Source organism: Salmo salar, chromosome 19 (genome assembly GCF_965601325.2).
Source record: "Salmo salar chromosome 19, fSalSal1, whole genome shotgun sequence".
NCBI lineage: Eukaryota > Metazoa > Chordata > Actinopteri > Salmoniformes > Salmonidae > Salmo > Salmo salar.
In genome coordinates this window covers 9648856-9660865 of record NC_138309.1, presented here as the reverse complement: position 1 = coordinate 9660865, position 12010 = coordinate 9648856, and the positions used below count along the sequence as shown (strand labels likewise).

Sequence of the window (12010 nt, the reverse complement as noted above, 5' to 3'; positions counted from 1 at the left end):
TTTCACAAATTAATAGTAGAACAGTAACCTTTTAGCAATGTATTTATTTATTACAATATTTAGACCATATGTAGCCAGATCTCGCCCTTAAAAATAGTTTTGGCAAACATTAAAATCGACACATATAGAGAGAAATCATTGGCACAAGTTATTTTAAATTCCAATATGATAATAAATAAATTATAGTGAAGTCTGCAGTAGACACAGACTCTCTTGTGTAGCTATATGAATAAGCAGCAGATGGCGCTAAAGTACTGTTTAAAAGGGAAACACTCTTACAGCAAGGTTTTGGCTCTGAGTTTGTGTGAGAAGATGTCACACAGTCCATGCTCTGTTACACATATAGCAGTGTCCCCTCCCTAGGAAGGTAAGCATGTCGAAACAGCTGAGGGCCGTGAGACTGAGGAATACCTCGTTAGTGTTCTCCAGGTACAGGTGTCCCAGGTAGTACATCCTGAACACGTGATAGGGGACAAAACACACCAGCAGCACCAAAGCAAAACACAGGCTCTTCAGCTGAGCCCAGAACTCCTGGTGAGACATGCAGTCTCGCCCATACTTCCTGGTCAGAAGGACCATGACATGACACTGCAGTGCCGTCAGCACACAGGCCACAATGATGATCACAGAGCTCATGATGTAGTTCAGCACCTTGACACCAAAGTGTTCTTCCAGGTGGTTGCCGAACTGGAAACAGTGGGAGTCATTGTTGGACATTTTGCTTGTCTTGTTGTTGGTGGTGTTATCGTGGACGTCCATGCCGTATTTGAAATGAAGGATGGGGGGGATGACCGTAAACACCAACAGCCACACTGCCACGCTGGCGCCAAAAGCATGCAACTTCCTGGAGAAGAGAGGAGACCCTTAGTGATTTTGTGAGAAACAGATATTTGCCTTTCCCATCCCCCATGCCATGACACATTGAGAGACACCTCTCTACCTCTACTACCTGTAGAACACAGTTAACTACCATTATAAACTGGTTGGTTCAAGCCCTGAATGCTGATTGGCTGACAGCCGTGGTATATGGTCGGATATGACACAACATTTATTTTTACTGCTCTATTTACATTGGTAAACAGTTTATAATAGCAGTAAGGCATCTCGGGGGTTTGTGGTATATGGCCAATATACAATATAATATTTGTGCTATATGGCCTGTGGAACACACTGTTAACTACCTGTAGACCACGGTTAACTACCTGTAGAACACGGTTAACTACCTGTAGAACACGGTTAACTACCTGTAGAACACGGTTAACTACCTGTAGAACACGGTTAACTACCTGTAGAACACGGTTAAGTTAACTACCTGTAGACCACGGTTAACTACCTGTAGAACACGGTTAACTACCTGTAGAACACGGTTAAGTTAACTACCTGTAGAACACGGTTAACTACCTGTAGACCACGGTTAACTACCTGTAGAACACGGTTAACTACCTGTAGAACACGGTTAACTACCTGTAGAACACGGTTAACTACCTGTAGAACACAGTTAACTACCTGTAGAACACGGTTAACTACCTGTAGAACACGGTTAACTACCTGTAGAACACGGTTAAGTTAACTACCTGTAGAACATGATTAACTAGCTGTAGACCACAGTTAAGTTAACTTAACCGTGTTCTACAGGTAGTTAACTACAGGTAGTTAACTACCTATAGAACACGGAGGGTTAACTACCTGTAGAACTTGGAGGGTTAACTACCTGTAGAACACAGAGGGTTAACTACCTGTAGAACACAGAGGGTTAACTACCTGCAGAACAGAGGGTTAACTACCTGTAGAACACAGAGGGTTAACTACCTGTAGAACACAGAGGGTTAACTACCTGTAGAACACAAAGGGTTAACTACCTGTAGAACACAGTTAACTACCTGTAGAACACAGTTAACTAACTGTACAATGAGGTTGACTACCTGTAGAACACGGTTAAATTAACTACCTGTAGGACACAGTTAACTATTTGTAGAACGTAGTTAACCTCACTACCTGTAGAACTCGTAGTGATCCTTCTTGCTATGGAACCCCAGCAGTCGTATGACGAGGATGACCACGTAGAATATAAACGCCATGTACATGTGCACGTGGATCATGGCACTGACCACCTTACACAGCATCATCCCCAACCCCCAGTAACCAGCAGCATAGTAGTAGATCCTGAAGGGTACGGTGATTAGGAACAGGAAGTGGGCCAGGGTGAGGTTGAGCATAGCAATGGTGATGACTGATCGCATGTTGGATTGGAGGATGTGGATCATCAGGGCCAACCCGATGATCCCAATGACCAGGACCAGGCTATAGATGGACACCAGGGTAAGACTTTTGAAGACGGACAGGGATTCCATCTTATCGGACATTTTAGAGTTTGAGGGAACCATGAGACGCCAACTTCGCTGTGGAATGGGAGAGAAGAGAGAGAGACAGAACAGAATGCAGTAAAGTAGACACTCTAATCAATTCAAATTAGGAGGGTAAACAACCAACCACACAATATCATTATTGTAGGTAATGTGAGTGACATTATATATCAGTGTTGTGTTCATGACCACCTAAAGTAAGACCGATTCAAGACCAAGACCCGAGAAAATCAAATCAGAGTCAAGACCGGGAGGGGGACAAGGGGACCGAGACCAAGGCAAGACTGAGACCAGAAAAATGTGAGTCCAATTCAAGACCATAATTCTAATTTAGTCAAATCACCATCATAATAAGAGTTCTAAATGTCCAGTATTTCTGTGTTCATATTTCAGAACAACATATGGATTCTTTAGAAATTCAGAATAGTGAAAATATGTATGCTGAGGGAAAATATAGCCACTCTACAAATTATTACTAACCCAAACACAGTGGGGAACAATGGGCCTTCTACACCTTCTGAGAAGATTTCTAAAATAATGATTATTATAATTATATTATTATTTTCAATGATGTTCTGATTTAAATCTCTTCAGTTTGTGTTGGAAAGGGTTAATGCTGAAGAGAAAAACAAATCTGGATGTTTGTTTGCTGGTCTCAGGGGAGATAAATCTAGATACCTACGTCAGCTATTGGCTAGGTCATCAGAAGCTACTGTAGATAAAGGCATCTGCCATTCAACTGTATTAGGGCAACACAATGGGTTTGACCGTTTTTACAAAAACGTATGGAATCTTCTGCCTTCTTGAAGGCCAACCTGCCAATGGGCAAAAGCGAGCAATAGTTTTCCCACAGTCTAGCTAGATAACTTTTGTTGTCAGCTAGTTTGCAGTTGCTGCAGCAGGTGTTATCAAAGAGGATGTTGTTGCTAATTTGTTAGCTTTCTCCTTTTCAAGAATAACTTTCAACAAGAAATTCTTAGAAAGTTACATTTAAAATTATCATAATATGGTGAGTGGAACTGTGCTTTTTATTGCAGTCATTTAATCATTTAGCAGACGCTCTTATCCAGAGCGACTTACAGTAGTGAATGCATACATTTCATACATTTTTTTTCTCCGTACTGGTCCCCCGTGGGAATCGAACCCACATCCCTGGCGTTGCAAACACCATGCTCTACCAACTGAGCCACACGGGACCAGCCATCTCTTTGAAAATAACTTGTGTGTGAAACATTGTTTCATTTAAAGAGGAAACGACAGCATTTTAGCAACATGAAATCTTATTAAAATCTGTTCATATACACCCCATGGAAGAATATGATACTTTTAAAACATTTTTTGACAAGCGAGCACTTAGATTTGGTCATTTTCAGATTTTCATAAATTCTTAGAATGTTTGGGAATTACGTATACTAAGGCATTTGTGAAAAATCTACAGCAATATAGAGTGGGAATCGGCCATGCGTTTGGACAATTAATAAACACTGCATTAAATAAAACCGAATAAAAACATCTGTCTTGTCCAGGACCGGAATCTACACAGACCGGTGTGCTGTAGCCAATCAGAACTACAGTAGACCTTTATACAAATAAGCCATTTGCCACACAGGCCCGCCATCATTCACTTTGAACTGGACTGTGTGTTTACAGGCGGTTACAACAGCGCGACTTTAGATCATTAGAACGCATTCGCCAAAAGCTGCAAAATACACCTGAATGGATTTCTGCAAGTATGTAAACACCATGGGAGTCCTCTTACATTTGGGAACTTCACAGTTCTATTGATTAAACAACCATGAAAACGTGTGCTCTCTCTCCCTCAGTTATGCACATCAACGACAACAAGATCAACAACTAGTGCTAGCCAGAGCAAGATGAGCTCAAATCTAACAAAGGAACATTAGATAAACCCTCTCAAACTTTTTCATATAGTTGTCTGTCAAAATTGCACAGATAAACGATGTGGAATTGTAGCCTCCTCGTCCTTCTGCAGCTTGCCTGCTAATGCATTCTTGTCCCAACCAAGCACCCAAGCTAACTGGCTAAAGTTGTCTAGCTTGCTAGCCAGCTACTTCCAGACACAAATGTGAGAACACCTTACTCTTACCGTTTTACTCGCCGTAGCAGAGCATGTTATCTAGCGTTCGTGACTAACTATTACATTTTTTTGCCTACGTTTACTGACACCGGTCACATTCAGCGGGTGTTGCACATTTGTAAATTCATCAGTTATTCTGCTCTCTGGCACACTCAGACGAGAGTGCTCTGAAATCGGAGTAGATAGCCAGAGTGAATTTGCGAACGCAAGAAATATGCTAACTGGATAACAATCGTTCAAGTTCTTGCTAGCTAACCAAATGACACCTGCATCTAAAGCTGTGTATAGCCACCGAAAAAGTACATAAGGGGGAAAAGTCAGTCACTCAAACACTCCTCCAATGGCATGACATGACATCCTCCTAGCAGCTAGCTAGCTAGCTAGCTAGCTAACGTTAGGCTCTGTGTTTTTAACCTTGCTACATAAATAGATGACCTAGTTTATTAGCTACGTTATGACTGACTTGTGATCATTGCTCTTCCTAGTTTGATTGTATTGACATTCCCAGCCTTAGTTACATTCGTCTGTTTTTGTCCAGAATATTGAATCATTGAAACTGAAACAGTACATCCTGAATGGAGGCAGCAAACAATGTACCAGGTCAGCTGTGACTTACAACCTGATAGCAATATTTGTTGGACTACCAAGAAATGTATTGGTGAATTATATGAATCATACATTGAACTGCATCCATCTATTCTGCCAACAATGGCTTAGTGTACGCCATGGAACGTTGACTCAAATATAACCTATTTTTAAAACCTTTTATAAAGTTGGTTTTGTAGGATGAACTGGGAATTTTATATTTTTTACTGATATTATGATTGTCTGTTTCATATCACCTCACTAGGGTCTGTGGGACGCTAGCGTCCCACCTGGCCAACATCCAGTGAAATTGCAGAGCGCCAAATTCAAAAACAAAAATACTCATTATAAAAATTCATAAAACATACAAGTGTTATACATAGGTTTAAAGATTAACTTCTTGTTAATCCAACCACGGTGTCAGATTTCAAAAAGGCTTTATGGCGAAAGCATACCATGCGATTATCTGAGAACAGCGCCCAGCAGACAAATCATTACAAACAGTAACCAGCCAAGTAGAACAGTTACACAAGTCAGAAATAGAGATAAAATTAATCACTTACCTTTGATGATCTTCATATGGTTTCACTCAGAAGACATTCATTTACTCAATACATGTTCGTTTTGTTTGATAAAGTCTCTCTTTATATCCAAAAACCCTCTGTTTTGTTTGCGCGTTTTGTTCAGCAATCCACAGGCTCAAACGCAGTCACAACAGGCAGACGAAAAATCCAAATAGTATCCGTAAATTTCATAGAAACTTGTCAAACGATGTTTATAATCAATCCTAAGGTTGTTTTTAGCCTAAATAATCAATAATATTTCAACCGGACAAAAACGTTGTCAATATAAAAGGTAAACAAGAAAGGCGCACTCTCGGTCGTGCGCATGAAAAAGCTCTGTGACACTGTAGGGTCCAGTCATTCAGACTGGTCTTACTCCCTCATTTTTCAGAATACAAGCCTGAAACAATTTCTAAAGACTGTTGACATCTAGTGGAAGGCATAGGAAGTGCAATATGAGTCCTAAGTCAATGGATACTGTAAAGGCATTCAATAGAAAACTACAAAAATAAAGAAAATCCTACTTCCTGGATGGATTTTTCTCAGGTTTCTGCCTGCCAAATCAGTTCTGTTATACTCACAGACATTATTTTAACAGTTTTGGAAACTTTAGAGTGTTTTATATCCATATATATATATATATGCATATCCTAGCTTCTGGGCCTGAGTAGGAGGCAGTTTACTTTGGGCACGCTTTTCATCCGGAGGTGAAAATAGTGCACCCTACCCTAGAGAAGTTAAAACGCTGTCAGTTCCACTTTAAACTTTACGTCACTGGTTACTTTGTACTAAATGTGAAATGTTTTGTGCAATGGGAAGTGATAGTTGTACATTTCGATTGGGAAATGCTTAATGGTTGTTTTTTTGTATTTTTATGATTGAAACCTACTGCTGTCTTTCCATCGGCCCTATGTAGTGATGCCTGGAGAAGGTGGTTGTAATATTGCCTGTGTGTAGCTGGTGTAGAGGAGTCAGGCGCAGGACAGCAGATATGAGTAATAAACGTAATTTACTCAATAATCACAAATACAACACAATAATTAGAGCCCACAATAACGGACCGTATTACAAACAAACAATCAATCACTCACAATCAAACATGGGGGAACAGAGGGTTAAATAATGAACAAGTAATTGGGGGAATGAAACCAGGTGTGTAAGACAAGGACAAAACAAATGGAAAATGAAAAGTGGAGCGGCGATGGCTAGAAGACCGGTGACGTCGACCGCAGAACGCCGCCCGAACAAGGAGAGGAACCGACTTTGGCGGAAGTCGTGACAGTAGTATAGTCTAATTTTGTCAAAAAGTTCCCAAACTGCCCACCCAGCGAAGGAAAGGTACCGTGTGGAAAAATCCCATGTTTTGTATATTTCTTTGTGAGTTTTCCTATACATTTTTCAGATTTTCACTCTCAAAATGACACTTTGTTATAGGAAAAATACACAAATTAGAGTCCACAACAATGCTTAAACCACATCAATCTGATTGGGTGGGCCAGTCAGGGTGTGTCCACCCAGGCCCATCCATGTATACGCCCGTGATACAAACAGGCATGATGACAATTGCACATCACAAATAGCCTGCTAACCAACACTTCGGACTAAACTCTTCAATACCTGGTTTACACACCCATTGTTGCCTTAGTTGACATTAACATTTACTGGTAGATATCATACGTTGAAACGTCTTTCCTACCCACCGGGCTACCGATGTCATTCTTCTGTGAGCTGCTCCATGGCAAAACCAGTTGAGAGCTGCACACTCTTGCTGCCTGCAGATGATATTCTGCTGTAACCAGGCTATGTGTGCAGCGCACATGCATGTGAATATATTTCACGGGCTTTGCGATTGTGTTGGCTACTTTGTGCATGATTTCTCTATTGTACTACGTAATTGATAAGTCGTATACCTCCACTACACTACTTTGATACGCACCAGTAGGGATTAAGAAGTGAGTATACACAATGCCCACTGAAAAACAAGTGGGTATACCTGTGTATACCCTCCACTACACCACTGGCCCTTTGTGTTTTACAAAAAGTGTCCTCTCCTACATGAGTGCGCTGGTATTACGGTTGCTGTCCTTTCAGAATCACCAACCTGTCACAATCTAAAGGCCTATAGGTTCACCACTGCGCAAACATGTCTATAAAGGCTGTTAAGATATTAATGTTTCAAGAAAGGAGTGTATATATTTGGCCTGGTGAAGCGGTTTTATGCGCTGACTGAAAGGAAGCTGATCATTCTGAGTTTTTACTCTGCTGGTTTTGGCTGGTCTCGGGAAGAAATGACCAGTCCTCACTGTCCCAGACCGAGTACAAATGTATCCAACACTGAGACACACAATATGTGGTCTCGGGTACTACAGCACTGCATTATATACATACTGTCGGTCACAGTGGGCACATATTGTAATACAGTGACTGATTGTACCTGTCCATATCTACTGGGAGTGACAAAATAATGAAAATTCAACTATTAGGAAAACAACCAATGCGCAACACAATCCTCCTCACAACCTTAAAATCTATCAAATAAGTCTCATGTCATTACAGAAGTCTTAAGTTCTGAAAAATGACAGAGTATATAGCAATAGCAAATCAAATCATTCTCTAGACCTACCTTCTGATGGATCAGGTAAAAACTTTCCACAGAGAAGGAAACCAGGGTGGTGTGAGTGTCAGGACGTTTTTGTGAGTGCCAGGGCATACAGTATGTGTGTGAGAGAGAGTGTGACCCCTGCACTTTTACCAGAGTTGCTTCACCACCCCCTTTTCTTTGTAAAACAGCACAGTGCGTTTGACAGGTCCTTTTTGCATACTGTCTGCAGAGTCAGAAGCACACACAACACCACACTCACGAAAAGGGATTACACATATGGCAGCTCAGCCACAGAACTGACAACTTCCTCTGACCGGCTCTATGCACCCACACTGACAGAGAGAGAGAGAGAACTTTCCGTGTCTTTCTCTGGATGGACTCTATATTAAAGTCTTTCAAAGGGTTTACAAAGGCTGTGAGCAGCTCCATACATCATTATTCAGCCTCATAAGATAGACTGTGTGTGAGTGTGTAATCCATCTGGTGAGAGACAAGGCTGTTCAACAGAACTGAAACAGGATGTGGTGAAAATTGAGAGATGTCCTCAGACGTGCCAAATTAGCCAAGACGTTTCTTCCAGTAAACAAAATTATCACTCCATCATTGTTCTCAGAAAGAGCTGATATACACTCACCGGCCATCTTATTAGGTACACTACCCCGTACACAAAATTGGATCGCTCCTACAGACAGTGAGTCACGTGGCTTACTATATAAAGCAGGCATTGAGGCATTCAGTTGCGGTTTGATTGAACGTTAGAATGGGCGAAATTAGTGACCTAAGCGACTTTGAGCATAATGTGATCATCGGTGCCAAGCGCCGGATCAAGTATCTCAGAAATGGCCACCCTCCTGGGCTTTTCACAAACGACAGTGTCTAGGGTTTACAGAGAATGGTACAACAAACAAAAAACATCCAGTCAGCGGCTGTCCTGTGGGCGAAAAAAAAGCTTATTGACGAGAGGTTGAAGGAGAGTGGCAAGAATCGTGCAAATTAACAGGCGGGCCACAAACAGACAAATAACGGCGCAGTACAACAGTGGTGTGCAGAACGGCTTCAAGGAACGCACAAATCGTCGATCCTTGTCTTAGATGGGCTATTGCAGCAGACGACCACACCGGGTTCCACTCCTATCAGCTAAAAACAAGAAGAAGTGGCTCCAGTGGGCACACAATCACCAACACTCTTATGTCAAGTGTTATTGAAGTGTTGTGGTTGCAGGTTCACCTGGCACATCTAAAGCCTTTTATTTTGGGGTGTTGCTATAGGCCACCAAGTGCTAACATTCAGTATCTAGATAGTATGTTTGAAATGCTTGATAGTGTATGTGATGTAAACAGAGAGGTCTACTTTCTTGGGGACCTGAATATTGACTGGTTTTCATCCATTCAAGGGGAAGCTTCTCACTGTAACCAGTGCCTGTAATCTGGTTTGGGATATTAATCAACCTACCAGGGTGTTACAAACACTACAGGAACAAGATACTCCACATGTACTGATCACATTTTTACTAATACTGTAGAAATTTGTTCTAAAGCTGTATCCGTACCCATTGGATGCAGTGATCACAATATAGTGGCTGTATCCAGGAAAGCCAAAGTTCCAAAAGCTGTGCCTAAAATAGTGTATAAGAGATCATACAAAAGATTTTGCTATGACTCTTATGTGGATGATGTTAAAAACATTTGTTGGTCTGATGTGATTAATAAGGAGCATCCAGACGCTGCACTTCATGAATTTATGAAATTGCTTCTTCCAATTATTGATAAACATGCACCTGTTAAGAAACTGACTGTTAGAACTGTTAAGGCTCAATGGATTGATGAGGAATTGAAAAACTGTGTGGCTGAAAGAGATGGGGCAAAATGAGTGGCTAGTACAGTTCCTTCGGAAAGTATGTTAGGTTACAGCTTTATTCTAAAATTGATTAAATCGTTTTTTCCCCTCACCTACACAATACTCCATAATGACAAAGCAAAAACAACTTTTTAGATGGTTTTGCGTATTTATAAAAAAACAACTGAAATATAACATTTACATAAGTATTCAGACCCTTTACTCAGTACTATGTTGAAGCACCTATGGCAGCGATTACAGCCTCAAGTGTTCTTAGATATGATGCTACAAGTTTGGCAAACCTGTATTTGGAGAGTTTCTCTGCAGATCCTCCCAAGCTCTGTCAGGATGGATGGGGAGCATCGCTGCACAGCTATTTTCAGGTCTCTCCAGAGATGTTTGGTCAGGTTCAAGTCCAGGCTCTGGCTGGGCCACTCAAGGACATTCAGAGACTTGTCCCGAAGGCACTCCTGTGCTGTCTTAGTTGTGTGCTTAGGGTCGTTGTCCTGTTGGAAGGTGAACCTTCAGCACAGTCTGAGGTCCTGAGCGCTCTGGAGCAGGTTTTCATCAAGGATCTCTCTGTACTTTGCTCCGTTCATCTTTTCCTCAATCATTACTAGTCTCCCAGTCCCTGCTGCCACCACGCTTCACTGTAGGGATGGTGCCAGGTTTCCTCCAGACGTGACGCTTGGCATTCAGGCCAAAGAATTCAATCTTGGTTTCATCAGACCAGAGAATCTTGTTTCTTAAGGTCTGAGAGTCCTTTAGGTGCCTTTTAGCAAACTCCAAGCCGGATGTCATGTGCCTTTGACTGAGGAGTGGCTTTAGTCTGGTCACTCTAACATAATTGGTGGAGTGCTGCAGAGATGATTGTCCTTCTGGAAGGTTCTCCCATCTCCACAGAGGAACTCTAGAGCTCTGTCAGAGTGACCATCGGGTTTTTGGTCACCTCCTTGACCAAGACCCTTCTCCCCCAATTGCTCAGTTTGGCCAGATGGCAAGCTCTAGGAAGAGTTTTGGTGGTTCCAAACTTCTTCCATTTAAGAATCATGGAGGCCACTGTGTTCTTGGGGACCTTCAATGCTGCAGAAATGTGTTGGTACCCTTCCCCAGATCTGTGCCTTGACACAATCCTGTCTAGGGAACTCTACGGACAATTCCTTTGACCTCATGGCTTGGTTTTTGCTCTGACATGCACTGTCAGCTGTGGGACCTTATATTGACAGGTGTGTGCCTTTGCAAATCATGCAAAATCAATTGAATTTACCACAGGTGGACTCCAATCAAGTTGTAGAAACATCTAAAGGATGACCAATGGAAACAGGGTGCACCTGAGATCAATTTCGAGTCTCATAGCAAAGGGTCTGAATACTTATAGTTTTATTTTTATATATATTTGCTAACATTTCTAAAAACCTGTTTTGGGGTATTGTGTGTAGATTGCGGAGGATTTTGTGTTTATTTGATACATTTTATAATAAGGCTGTAACGTAACAAAATGTGGAAAATGTCAAGGGGTTTGAATACTTTCCGAAGGCACTGTAGGTCTGGCTGACTTACTGCAAATTGAGAAATTGTGACTAAACTCAAAAAAAGAAAAGAAACTGTATTATGAAGCCAAAATCAGTGATATAAAGAATGATGGAAAAAAAACTTGAGTACTTTAAATGAAATTATGGGCAGAAAGACATTCAACTCCATTTGTAATGTAGGCTCTAGTTTTATCCTATCGTGATTATTGTCCAGTCATATGGCCAAGTGCTGCAAAGACCTAGTTAAGCTGCAGCTCGTCCAGAACAGAGCGGCACGTCTTCCTGTTTATTGTAATCAGAGGGCTAATGTTAATACTATGCATGCCAGTCTTTCTTGGCTCAGAGTTGAGGAAAGACTGACTGTTGCAAACAATCTGCAGCAGCTGCCATTGCGTCAGCATGGTCCAACGTCCTCGTGGGAACGTTTCCAA

The 12010-nt window shown here is 41.5% G+C and overlaps 1 protein-coding gene across 1 annotated transcript; it reads right to left on the bottom strand.

Annotated features, from left to right (window-relative positions):
• Positions 1-24: 24 nt before the first annotated feature.
• Positions 25-8507, bottom strand: gpr141 (G protein-coupled receptor 141). Its single transcript, XM_014157160.2, has 3 exons — positions 8233-8507; positions 1996-2399; positions 25-844 (listed from the first exon to the last, which is right to left on the bottom strand). Exons 1-3 carry the CDS (start codon positions 8317-8319, stop codon positions 316-318), a joined length of 1020 nt encoding a protein of 339 aa, XP_014012635.1. The 5' UTR covers positions 8320-8507; the 3' UTR covers positions 25-315.
• Positions 8508-12010: the final 3503 nt, after the last annotated feature.